The sequence below is a fragment of the Fukomys damarensis genome, unplaced genomic scaffold (assembly GCF_012274545.1).
Source record: "Fukomys damarensis isolate Sample0158 unplaced genomic scaffold, DMR_v1.0_HiC HiC_scaffold_16, whole genome shotgun sequence".
NCBI classification, from domain to species: Eukaryota; Metazoa; Chordata; class Mammalia; order Rodentia; family Bathyergidae; genus Fukomys; species Fukomys damarensis.
Window position 1 is genome coordinate 103146165 of NW_022900928.1, and position 14054 is coordinate 103160218.

General features: G+C 36.5%; 1 protein-coding gene and 1 non-coding gene across 2 annotated transcripts in view; both read left to right on the top strand.

Moving 5' to 3' along the window:
• Bmpr2 (bone morphogenetic protein receptor type 2) overlaps positions 1–14054 on the top strand; it is a gene marked incomplete at its 5' end in the record, with an annotated part of 189328 nt that overhangs the window by 160720 nt on the left and 14554 nt on the right. Inside the window, one exon of the mRNA XM_010616216.2 lies at positions 913–1049. Coding sequence (XP_010614518.1) covers positions 913–1049 — 137 coding nt within the window. The remainder of the gene's footprint in view (positions 1–912; positions 1050–14054) is intronic.
• LOC117286417 lies at positions 5375–5485 on the top strand. The gene has a single exon (XR_004517589.1). It is a non-coding gene; the product is annotated as a U6 spliceosomal RNA (small nuclear RNA).

Sequence of the window (14054 nt, forward strand, 5' to 3'; positions counted from 1 at the left end):
TGCTTGTTGATGATGAATATGTTTTTTTTTTTTAAAACTGGCAGGATAGTTAATTATGTTTTAAAATTCTTTAATACTGCTTGTTCAGAATTTCTTAAAATCAGCATAATGAATTGTCTATCATCTGACCATTATCATAAAATTTATTGTGACAGGGCTGGAGATTTAGCTCAGTGGTTCTACCACCTGCCTCACAAGTGCAAGGACCTGAGTTCGATCCCTGGTACTAAAAAAAAAATTACTGTGACATTTAATACAATCTGGTTTTACTGTAATACAGCCAGCAATCTAAGAGGACCTATATGCACCCATATATTTAATTCTATAAGTAGATTTCTTATATTAAATCTGGGAATTTTTCTTCATCTTTACTACCCTCTATTCTCAGGTGGGATCCGAGTTCAGGTATATTTTTTAAATATTAAGAAAGATACCCCCCCAAATTTAGTAGTAGTAGTAGGAACTATTTGTAAATGCCTTTTAATTTTGAATGGGTATAACTCAGTGGTAGAGTATGTGGATAGTAGGTACAAGGCCTTGGGTTTAATTCCTAGCAACAGAAATAAATAAAACACCTGTCCATTATTGAAGCTACCATTTGATTTACCAACAAATATTTGGACTATTCTAAGTTAATAATAATAATAATAATAACAACAATAATAATATAATAGTACATTAAATCTACAACAGGATCTCTTCAGGACAGTGGTAGAGAACCTATGGTATGCATGCCACTGTAGGCTGTTTGTATCATTGAAAGCTCTAAAAGGTTCACTATCACTGCTTTAGGATTTATAAATGTGCCAAAATTATTTGATGTGCATAATTTCTTTGCTTACTTCATGTCAGAAATACTTGTTCTGTCATTTATCATCAGAAATTCTCCTATTCTTTTCTACAAATACACAGGTGAATCTGTACCAGAATACCAGATGGCTTTTCAGACAGAAGTTGGAAACCATCCCACTTTTGAGGATATGCAGGTTCTTGTGTCTAGGGAAAAACAGAGACCCAAGTTCCCAGAAGCCTGGAAAGAAAATAGCCTGGTAAGAAAAGACTAAATTATTAAGAAGAGAACATTTGATTGCATATATTTTAATGTTATTTGAAGCAAAAATAGACTGTTAATGTTAATGGTATTTAAGGTTGCCTAATGCCAAAAATGTAACTTACTTGATTTTGATAATGTTTCATGTTTTTAATCCCCCAACCCCCTATACTGGGGATCTAACTCAGGACCTTGCACTTGTGAGGCAGGAACAGTGTCAAATTTCTTAATATAAAATAATTCCCTTTTTATCTCAGTTTCAGTTTTTTCCAAATATAAAATAATATTTAGGGAAACAGATGTGTCTGAAGTTCTCCAAATTATGTAACAGCTGGAATAATTAACATGACAAAATTTTAAACATTATTGAAATATGACCTAAATTGATATTGAAATATAATCTTCTCTTGAATAATACCAAAAACGTTAACTAACAAAGGCTTACAGATTCAGTGACAAATAAAAATATAGGTTAGACCTAAGAGAAACCTGTATACAGCCTATAAATTCTGCTTACTAAAAATGTAGTCCACAGCCAAGCATGATACATGTCTATAATCTCAGCTATTCAAGAGACTAAGGCAGGGGTATAAAAGTTTTAGCCCAGCCTGCTGAACTTAGTGACTTAGCAAGATCTTGTCTCAAAATGTTAAGAACTGAGGAGGTAGCTCAATTTGAAGTCCTCAGCTGGATTCAGTCCTTAGAGTGAAAGGATTCCTGCCATTTGAGGAAAAAGTTACACCTCTAAAAACATTGTGCAGACATTTATATACTCACATATAGTCATAAGATTGTTTTATTTTTGTTTTTGGGTTTTGTTTTTTTTGTTTTTGGGGGTTTTTTTTGGTACCGGAGATCAAACTCAGGTCCTTGCTCTTGCAAGGCAGGCGGCAGAACCACTGAGCTAAATCCCCGGCCCCATAAGATTGTTTTATATGAGTAGGATCTTGTAATTATCTGCAACACTTCTGAAATTTATTTATTTATTTTTTACTAATAGATAATTTTTAATGTTAATACCTTTAGATGTATTTTATTCCCTCCATTTGGTCCATATTCTATTGTATAATATATAGAAATAATTATGGTACTACAGGGAAGGGGTAATGGGACATTGCCAGAGACCTCTGCAGTGGTCCTGGCCTTCTGCCGATAGTACAATGTTTGTGAGATAGGAAAGTAGGAATTAAAAGAAGCGTATGGTCAGAGACATGAGAGAAACTGAGTCTTAGGCTTAGTTAAGCTGCTCTAGGCAGCAAAGATGAAGGATTCCCAGGACATCCAGTGTTTATTCATTACAAGTGTGGGAAGGTGGGAAAATTGGGCAGGTGTTGGGACACCTGCTGATAAGTGTCAAGCATGCAGGACTGTAGAATGAGGGCACAAAGTATATTTGCTGAAGAGAACAAATAGCTAATTCAGAAAGAGAGAATTTAGTTGGAGTCAGTTGATCTTGACTGGGAGTGAACTTAGCTAAGCTCTGCTACTTCCAGTGTAAAACAGCTGAATTATGGAGGGGCAAGGAGTTTGTGCAACTATAGCTTATTAATACTGGGCAGAAGTATTTGCTACATGGTACCCTTTATTGATGAGAGTACCCTGCATTTCTCTTTTAAGAGAAAGTTATGCTTATACATGATTAAAAAATAAAATAGATCATAAAAAAGGAAATGGAAATGGAAAAACTTTCCCCTTAACTCCTTTTGCAACCTTCTGAGGTTTCTTCCCTCTCTTGTAGAGATTACTGTTTTAATCTCAAATAGTAGTACACCTAGTCTTCTCTTTTATCTCTCATTTACTCTCTTCATTTTATACTACTTCACCTATTATTAGATTATTTATATTTTTACTGTATATTTTTTGAGGGGAAGTGTCTCACTGTGTAGTTTAGGCTTGCCTTGAATTCACAACAATCCTTGTGCCTCAGCCTCCCAAAGTGCTAAGATTGTGGGTGTATGTCACCACACCCAGCCTGTAATCCAAAATTTTATTCTTTTCTTTCTTTCTTTCTTTCTTTCTTTGGTACCAGGGATCAGCTCAGGTCGTTGTACTTGCAAGGCAGGAGGCAGAACTACTGAGCTAAATTCCCAGCCCCTGTAATCCAAAATTTTAAATGATCTTCTTGCAGTGGAGCTGGAGGTGGCATCAATGTCTCATGCATTCTAGATGATTTATAGAAAAATCCAAAAGAATTAAAAAAAAACAAAAAACCTGGAAGTAATGACTGAGTATAGCAAGTATGAGGGCACAAGGTTACTATACAAGGTGAACCATTTTCCTATAAACCAACAATGAACAAGTGAAATTTGATATTTAAAAATTCAGTTTGCTGAGTGTGGTGGTGCACGCCTGTAATCCCTGTACTCGGGAGGCTGAAGCAGGAGGATCACTGTGAGTTCGAGACCAGCCTTAGCTACATAGTGAGTTCCAGGTCAGTCTCAACTACATAGTGAGACCCTGTCTCAAAAAAAACATTAAAAAAAAAAATTCAGTATCATTTGTATTACCACCTTATAAAATAAAGTATTTATGTGTACATCTAACAAAATACATGCAAGGAAAACTACATTTATCTATCTATCTATGGAAAGCTATAAAACTGACGATTAAATCCAGCATTAACTAAATAGAGAGATAGCCCATGTTCATGGATAGGAAAACAATATTGTTAAGATGTTATTTCTGTCCTTATTGGTTTATGAGTTAAATGCAATCTCAGTCAAAGTCTCATCAAGTTATTTTATGGATACCAACAAACTGATTCTAAAGTTTATATGAAAAGTCAAGACCTAGAACAGCCGCCAACACAGTATTGAAGGATGCTGCCTGCCTTGCAAGCACAAGGACCTGAGTTGGATCCCCAGTACCCCCCCCAAAAAATTGAAGGATAAGAACAAAGTTGAAGGACTTACTGTGTCAAGACTTATTATGAAGCTTCAATAATAGAGACAGTTTGGTATTGAGTAAAAAACAGACAAACCAGCAGAATAGAATTGAGAGCCCAGAATCAGACTGACAAAATGTAGTTAACTGATCTTTGAGGAAAGTCAGTACAATGGAAAAAATATAGTATTTTCCAAAAATAATGCTCGAATAACTGGACATCCCCATGCAAATACATAATTTCAAATACAGACCTTACACTCCTCAAAAAAATTAACTCATTATGGATCATAGACCTAAATGTAAAGTAAAAAACTAAAATGCCAACAAGATAACACAGGAGAAAACCTAGGTGACCTTAGGTATGACACTGACATTCTAGATACAACACTAAAGGCATCATCCATCAAGGAAGTAATTAATAGACTGGTCTTCATTAATTTAAAAATATGCCCCGTGAAAGACAGTGTTAAAATAATGAGAAGACAAGCCAAATAGATGAGAAAATATCTGCAAAAGACATATCCAATAAATGACTTTTTCAAAATATACAAAGAAGTCTTAAAATTCAACAGTTAAGAAAAAAACCCATTAAACAATGGTCCAATTTTCCCCAGAGAAGATACATTGATAACAAATAAACATAGGAAAAGACATTCCCCATCATACATTATGAAGACATTGCAAATTAAATCAACACTGAAATACTACTACACACCTACCAGAATGGTCACAATCTAGAAGCAGTAAAAACAACAGTGACTTTCTTCAAACATTATTAATATATCTGGTGCAGCCATAGTGGTACTCTGTGATGGTTGATAAAGAAGAAGGATTTAAACTGTATTTAGTGGTGCATGCCTATAATCCCAACACTCAGGAGGCTGAGGCAAAAGGAGGATCACTGAAAGTTTGAGCTAGCCTGGACTACATAATGAATTCAAAGCCAGCCTGAACTATAGAGTGAAACCTTGTCTCAAAAAGAAAAAAAAAAGAGGTATTCATAAATTAACAAGAGATGGTGCAATTGTTGCTAGCAAGTCGTATTTAGTAAAATAGTGCTGCATCATACATCAAGGGAATTCTAGCTTTTAAAATGGATGTTATGGGGCCAGGGATTTAGCTCAGTGGTTCTGCCGCCCTCCTTGCAAGCACAAGGACCAAAGTTCGATCCTCGGTACCAAAAAAAAAAAAGGATGTTATGGAGCTAGGTATGGTGGTGCATGCCTATAATCCCAGTACTCAGGAGGTTGAGGCAAGAGAATCCCATGAGTTCAAATAGTGAGTTCAAGACTAGCCTGAACTATGTAGGGAGACCCTGTCTGGGGAAAAAAAAAAAAAAGATGTTTGCAGATTTTCATCAAAGCTGTGAATTTCACGAGGTCATCCTAGGGATCAAATAACCAATTCCAAAAAAAGTTCCTTAAGAGTAAAAATTCTGTGCTCACTTCAATAGCATATATGCTAAAATTGGAATGATACAGAGAAGATTAATTAGCATGGCCACTGAGCAAGAATGACATGCAAATTCGTGAAGCAGTCCATATTTATTTTTCATGCTTAATCAGGAATCTTGTTCTGTGATCTCACTAATGAATCAGCAATAAATATTTTGAAACATTAAAAAAAAAAAAAAGAGTAAGGGGCTGGGGATTTAGCTCAGCGGTTTGGTGGCCTGCCTTGCAAGCACAAGGACCTGAGTTGGATCCCCGGTACCAAAGAAAGAGTAAGGATGCTGATTATGGGGACATCATTTTTCTGAAATGAGGTGGCCAAGTTGGAGTAAAATGCTGAAAAGATTTTGTTAATTGTGAAGTGATACTGTCATTTATGGAATCAAGGAACCTGAAGATGAAAATTCCTTACCAGTTTTGCATTTTTTTATTTGACTACTCATTTAAATGGGATAAACGCATCATCAAGGTGAAAGTCAATTTATTTGCAATACTGGGTACAATACTGAGTACAAAATGGAGAGATGGGGGGAAAGTACAGGTGCAAGTTCCTAGTGATGAGTATTATCATTATGTATGCCTAAAATGTACCAGTAAATGTTTGCTATTAAAAAAACACACACACACTCTCACTATACCATCCAACATAGGGTACCTGGTATTTACCCAAAGAAGATGAGTATGTTCACATAAAAATCTGCACACACGTTTGTAGCAGGCTTATTCATAACTGCCCAAACTTGGAAGCAAAGATGTATTTCAGTGGGTGAATGAATAAACACATCATATATCCATCAAAGGAATATCATTCAGCACTAAAAAGAAACTAGCTGCCAAGCCATGAAAGAACAAAGAAAAATTGGTATCTGTATTACTAGGTGAAAGAAGCTAATGTGAAGATACTGTATATACTTTATGATACCAAATAAATGAAAGCAGTACCATGAATTTGGGGAGGTCTCTTATAGCACAAATGAATAAGCCATCCCTTAAATTAGAGATAATGTTGCTCAGTAATAGAGAAGAATAAATGAATTAGCCAAGAATATATAGCTTTTCAGTACTGATTCCCAGTCCAGCAAATTTCCAATATGTTCCACTGTTGAAAAGGAATCTTTATTTAGTTATTTTTTGGCATCTTTTCATACCTTGTGTGTATTATTAGTCAGTGCCAATAAAAATCCCTTTCTCATCACATAAAAATTTAAGTGAAATAAAAATGATTTTGCAGAATTGTGATTATGTTAGCATTTACTGTACAAAAAAGTTATGACTGGATTTATAGGAAATAAGTCCAATCTTACCCCTACCCCTTTAGGGAGAATGTTTCAAAAATAACATACCTGTAATCCTCAAGAAGTTAAGACAAGCAGATCTCAAGTTCAGAGCCAACCTTGGTAACTTAGGTAGAGGCTCAGAAAGTCTGTACTCTAGGTCCGGGGATGTAGCTCAGTGGCGCAGTGCCTGCCTGGCAAGCACCAGGTCCTGGGTTCGATTCCCGGTACCAAAAAAGAAAAGTGAAAAAAAAAAAAGTCTGTACTATATATGTGCACCCGTGTTTATAGTGACAGTTTGTAATAGTTAAAACTTGGAAACAGCCCAGGTGCCTATCAACTGGAGACTGGATAAGATGATGTGGTTTTTCTATAAAATGGAATACTGCTCAGCCATAAAGAATGAGAAACTAGAGTCATTTATAGCTAAATGGATGCATATTGAGGCCATGCTCTTAAGTGAAATAAATAGGACACACATGTAAATACAGAATAGTCTCTCTGGTGTGAAAAACTAAAAGTGTAAATAAAGTTCAAATTGTACAATTGATAATGTAAAATAGAAAAGAGCTAATGGAGTAGGGGAACTGGGAAGGGTAGGGGAAAGGAAAGAAGGAAAAAGAAAAAATATGAGAAAAGGAAAAAATGGAAACAGTCTTTTAAATAGGGAAGGATGGAGGAGAGGTGAAGGAAGGGCAGAGGTATGGGAAAAAAGTAAGAACCAAGATATATCATGTAAAAGATACAAGGTCCCAATAATAAATGTAACTGTACTGTATACCTAAATGGACTAATAAACATAATGAAAAAAAGGGGCAACATTAGGCCAACTTAGCCTAAAGCCACTAGCCGTAATCTATATCCTACATTCAAATTCTTAATAGTAAAATCATGAGGAAGAAAAGATGAAGAGAAACATAAAAGGAAGACATGCATGAACAAGCAGTCCAAGAACGCCTTCCCAAGTTCAGGAGAGATGGAATTCTAATATTTAAGTTTGTTATTGAAACAAAGCATTTAATTACTTTTTTTTAAAAAAAATTTTTTTTAAAGGCTGTGGATGTAGCTCAGTAGTGGAGCACTTGCCTAGTAGCATGAGGTTCTGGTTTTAATCATCAGCACACAAAAATAAAAATAACACCATTAAGTGGATTCTCTTTGATCTCTTGTCATCTTATTCTTTCTAAATTCTACTTAGAAGATATATTTTTTTTAAAATGTCATGCTCTTTCTTGTAAATTGTTTTTTCTTTGACAGAGTTCCTCTTTGAGTGATGTATGTAACTCATATATGTCAGGCCCAGTGCTGCTGAGGTACATCATAAACCTGAATAATAATTTGATTGATCATTGGTTTCAAAATCATAGTCTTTACAGCTTTGAAACCATTTCTCCTTGTCTTCTAGTCTTACTAATGAGAATTTTCATTAGTTTGTTTTTTTGTTTGTTTGTTTGTTTGTTTTTTTAATATTATTTGCTGTTGTCTGTAAACTTTTTGTGTGTTTGTTTTTGTTTTTTTGGTACTGGGGATCGAACTCAGGACCTTGCACTTGCGAGGCAGGCAGCAGAACCACTGAGCTAAATCCCTAGCCCTGCTGTCTGTAAACTTTTAAGACTTCTTTATCATTACAATTGTGAAATTTTTCACCTGAATAAATATCATCATGGATCTGTTCAGTCAAATTGTTTGGCACTGGATAAGAACCTTCCTCAGTCAGAGGAGTTTCCTAATATTAGTTTAAAATTTATTTTTCTAGCTGGATGTTGTGGTACATCCCTGTAATCGCAGTTACTTGAGATGCTGAAGGAGGAGGATTCAAGTTCAAGCCTAACTTAGGATACTTAGTAACTTAGCAAATCCCTGTCTAAAAATAAAAAAGGCTGGGGATGTAGCTGAATATTCCCTGAATTGAAACACCACTACTGGAAAAACAAAAAGGATTTCATTGTTTTCCATCTCTTTGCTATTATTGTTCTACATTGTCCAAGATTTACTCAGATTTACATTTCAGATCACTCATATTTTTCAGTGTTGCCATTGTATCAGTTACCTGATTATTGAAATTTTAAATTTTCGCCACAATATTTATATATCTAGAAGTTCTTATTCCTTGCTTCCTTACAATTTGTCTTTAAGAAATCAATGATTTGACTATATCTGAAGGGGTTGACTGAACTTTTATAGATTTTGTTGACTAATAAAATGAAAAATCATTTAAATCATTTTACAGTATATTTCCACATACCAATTTTATATTGCCTTAGTAAGATTAGAATATTTACATTGGTGTTATGTCAGAAGGAGTCTAGAGAAAACTTGAGTACGTCTGCACAGATTTACTATTTAATCTCCTGGATATCTGTTTATATATGTTTTATGGATTGCATTTGTTTCCTATGCTATGATTCCATCATGTTCCTCAACTCCTCTATTTATCTGTGTCTGCTCTAGAGTTATTAATGATGTCTTTCACTAGAGATACAAGCTCTGTTATCTGGAAAATTATTTCTATTTTATTTTTTCCAAATCCCCTTTTGTTGTCAGTTCAGGGAGTCTAGGTAGTTGATTTTTAGATTGTTCCATCTTGTTGCCCCTTAGGGTTGCCTTTGGTGATCTGGAAGTCTGGCTTTGAGACTTGTTTAGGTGTCTTTCTCATTTCAACCAATGCAGTCTGCTGTGTCTTTATTGAGGTGACTCTTGGCTCTCCCAGTGGGCTTCAATTCTCAACAAGCCTCTCTTCTCTGCTGCTCACTACTGCGCCAATACCTGGATTCAGAATAATGGCCTTTTGGTTCCCCATGCTGGGCTGTTGTCTGGGGCAGGCTTCTGACAGGGGCCTGCACACACTTAGCAGTGGTATCTGGGTTGTCCTGTGGCTGGGGCCTGCAAGCCTGCACAGCTGTTTTCCACATGGGCCTTTTGCTAGGGCCTGCATGCCCAAGCCACTGTTGTCCAGGCAGACTTCTGGCTGGGGAATGTGCTGCCAAGTAGCTGGTATCTGGGCAGGCCTCAGGCTAATGTCTATACAGATTTAGATTGAACCTTGTCTTCATTGGGCATCTTTGTTAGATTACCTTCAAGTTTGGCCTCTTTTTCAAATGAGATTGAAATATTTATGTAGCAGTTAAGAGCCTGTTGTTAAGTACATATGCCCAAGATTTCCTCCAAGCTATAGTTCCTGCTACAGGAAATGGGACAGACCTTTAAGAGATCCCTGAGGGCATCAGTACTTTACCAGGATTCATCAGAGATGCCAGCATCATAGTAGAATGTCCCTTAAAAAATCTTTGTGAAATTTTATTCTAGTGAAATGCAATTTCATCTTCCTTAAATTGCTTTATTTCACAACGCAAGTAAATCTGTTCTTTTAAAGTATCTTTTGGCAGGCCCACCCTTATTGGATATGCATCTCAAGCATATTTATTTAAAAATTCTTTACTTCCAGTTTTGACTAGGTTGCTAAGGTATTTTTAATACTTGGAATCACTTCCAGCATATCCATTTAGATATTATGTGCTATAGTCAATAAAGTATTTCTCTGCAGTGACTATGTAGTACTAGAGTTAGGTACCTAGTATACAGTATGAAAAGAGAAAAATGCACCTTTGTCTAAAAGAAGGCATTTTTTGCTTTCATAATTCCTTTGCAGTTAAAATTCAGAAACAAAATTCAGAAACTTCTGAATAAGAAAGTTATAATCTTATAAACTGCCAGAGACCCAAACACAGATTGTAGATAAAAGTAAAAGAGTAGTCTTTTGATAAAAATGAGAATATAGAAAATAGTCTTAGGGAAACTTATGAAAATGTTAACCATAGTTGCCTCAGAATATTGCGTTTGTGAATGGCTTGTTCTTTTTATTTTCTGTTCTCTTAAAATGTACAGTAAAGATGTACTGCATTGACAGTCACACACACATGAGCTTAAGGATATTTTACTCTCGGGGCTGGTTGGTTGGTTGGTTTGTTTTTACTCGGGATTGCCCTTGTACGGCAGTGGTGGAACCAAAACTACTGCCTTTTAAAATATTTTTCTGTTTTGGGGGCCCCATGGGGCCCTACCACATCCCTGTCTCCTGTGACCTGCCAGGCAGGTTCTGCACTTGGGACCTGAGGGTAACTGTGGAAGCCAAAAATGTGTTCATGAGAGTAAGTCCACATTAGCCTCCTGGAAGTTGAGATATTGCAGGAAGGAAAATCAAGGTGCTCTAGTTTACAGCCAGCTCACACTCTAAATTGGACACTTTGTCAGCCATCAGGTGCTGGTAGATCCCTAGGAAAGATGCTGGACACCTTATAAGCCAGAGATATGTAAGATATGTTAGCTGACTGGCTTGGGTTGAGTTCCTCTTGGAGGTTTTGTAAGGTGATGTGTGCTCAGCCTTCCAGCTGTCTGTGGCCAAGGGTTCCAGTCTGCCTGCTTCCAGGGATCGATACCAGGTGCCACAACTACTGTGGCTTTGTTCTGTCACAGGCTCTCCTGTCTTACATAGGTATCATTTCTCTTTGAATGATTGAAGATATTTGTGAATGGCTTAGATATTTTGTCTGCTACTTTAACATCTGAGGTTAACTCAGGTTACATCTTGAGCTTTTAAGGGGTAGTTTTACTTCCTTGAGCTACTTGTAAACTGAAAGTCCTCTACAGTCCCCAATACCTGGGCCACAATCCATGTCTTGTTAGGAACTGGGTCACACAGCATGAGGTGAGCAGTGGGTAGGCAAGCAGACAGAGCTTCATCTGTATCTACAACTGCTTTTATTGTCACAGTTACCAGTTGTGCTCCACCTCCTGCCAGATGAGCAATTATGTTAGATTCTCATAAGGGTGCACGTCATGCTCTGAACTGTGCATGTGCAGTGTCTGTGCTGCATGCTCCTAAGGAGAATCTACTGTCTGCTAATCTGAGGTGGAGCCCAAGTAAGGATGATACCTTGTACTGGGGAGCTGCTGTAAATGCACATGGATGGGAGAGTTGTTTGACTGCACAGACATAGTAAGTCATATGTGGACTTGTTGAAACCTCTTTAGTGAAGCTGCATCCAGTGGCAGATTTAAGTCAGAATCCAGCACTTAGTGTAGTCCACATGTGTCCTGCCCACTGTTTTCTTTACCATTTCCCTCTACGCTTCTTTCCCACACTACTTGTCTCAGTCACAGCTTTGGGAAGCCCTCCTGCTAACCCAGGCCAAAAAGAGTGGAAAACAAGCATCACCAGAGAGTGTCACTGACAAGGAGAAAAGACCAGGAAAAGATGAGGGAGCAGAAGACCCTTAGAGATGCCAACAAAAACAAAGCTGCATTGAAAAGCAAATACTAAGATATCCAAATTATCTTAGAAAATCTTGTTATGTCAGTGTTTGACTTTATTCAGAGATGTATGGTCAAACCTAAGCCTCTGCCATGTACTACATTAAAGTTGGGCAGTGGCAGCTCTCTGGGCTTGTTCTTTATTATTGTGCTTACTATTGTGGGCTTTTCATATAAACTATGGAATACAGTGTTTAATATAGATACCAAAATTTTTATTGGAATTGTATTGAATCTGTTTATTAAAATTGGGGCAATCTGAATATTTTAAAACATTGAGGCTTCTTTTTCAGAGCATGGATTATCTTTCCATTTATCTAATATTGATATATTTTCACATACAAATTTGCCATTTTTCCTTGGGTTTTTTTGTTTTTTGTTTTGTTTTGTTTGTTTGTTTGTTTTGGTTTTTTGAGACAGGGTCTCACTATGTAATTGAGACTAACCTGGAACTCACCATGTAGCCCAGGCTGGTCTCGAACTCACAGCAATCCTGCTGCCTCAGCCTCCCAAGTGCTGGGATTATAGGCATGAGCCACCACGCCCAGCTTTCCTCAGTTTTTTTTTGTTTGTTTGTTTGTTTGTTTTTTTTTTTTTTACCCTAGTCTTTTCTTTCTCTACACATTAAATCCAGGATTTGAAATAGACTGTATATTCCAGAAGCTACCAGTTTTTATATATTTTTAATTTTTTCCAGTTTTCCCTTCCTGATAAAAGCCATAGGCTTCTGCTATGATGTAGAATCCAGCATTTGCCATCCATTCTCCCCTTTACGCAGGCTATATTCATACTTAGCTGAGCCCAGTAGCACGTGCCTATAATCCCATCTATGTGGGGGAGACTGAGGCAGGAGGATTGTCTGAGACCAGCAGTTCAAGGCCATCCTGGACAACATAGTATGGCTTTGTCTTAAGGTGGGAGGGCATACAAGTTTACATCACGACACAGTGTTGTAAAATAATAACCTCACTACCTATACTACATCCTGATAATTTTTGTTCTAGGTTAGAGTTTTTCTGTTTGGGGATATCCATAGAGTTGTTTTAAATGTTCTTCCCAACTTAATAAGCCAAATTCATGACCTACCCCATCTGCCCCAACTTGAATTTTCCTTCCTTTGGGTAGGGAAAGATTTGACAGTTTCTTTTTTTTTCCCTCCTCTTTTTTCTCCTTGTCTTTCCTTTTGATGTCAGTAGTGACTCTTCCTTTGATTCTTTTAAGATATCATCTGTTTTGATTGTTACAGTTCTCTATAAAACATTTAATTTATTTTTCTTAAACATTTATATATTTTCTGTTCTTAATTTTGCTAAACATTTTTTTGTTTGTTTGTTTTTGTTTTTGAGACACGGTTTCTATGCAATTCAGGCTGGCCTTGAATTTTACGGTATAACCCAGGCTGGCCTCAAACTTGCTGTGATCCTCCTGCCTCAGATTCCCAAGTGCTGCGGTTACAGGCTGAGCCACCACAGCCAGCTTGCTGAACACTTTTTAACATTTAAATAGGTTTAATTTATAAATAACACATATTAAGGTATACAATTTAAAATTTGACCTATGTACATAAAAATAACCACCAGTTATGATTGTGAACATCTCAGTTATACCCAAAAGCTTTCTTGTGCCTTCTAAACCCTCCCTCTCACCTTTCTTTATTCCTAATTCCTGCCTAATCATTGGTCTTCTAAAACTACAGGTTAGTTTATTTATACATGGAATTATTTAGGTTTATCGTTTTTGTCTAGTGTCTTTCAACATATTTGGAGACTCATTGTTATGCATATCAACAGATTTTTAAGAAAATGCCAAATGGTTTTGCAAACAGTTTGTACCATTTTATATTCCCACCAGCAGTGCATGAGAGTACCAGTTCTTCAACATCTTCACCAACACTTGGCAGTGGCCAGTCTTTTTCATTTTAGACATTCCAATACGTATGTAGTATGTAGTAGTATTTCATAGTTATTTTATTTCCTTAATGACTAATTATATGAAGCATTTTTTCATATGCTATGTGCCATTCTTGTCTTCTTTTTGGTGACATGTCTGTTCAAGACTTGCCTATTTTTAAATTGATCAAAA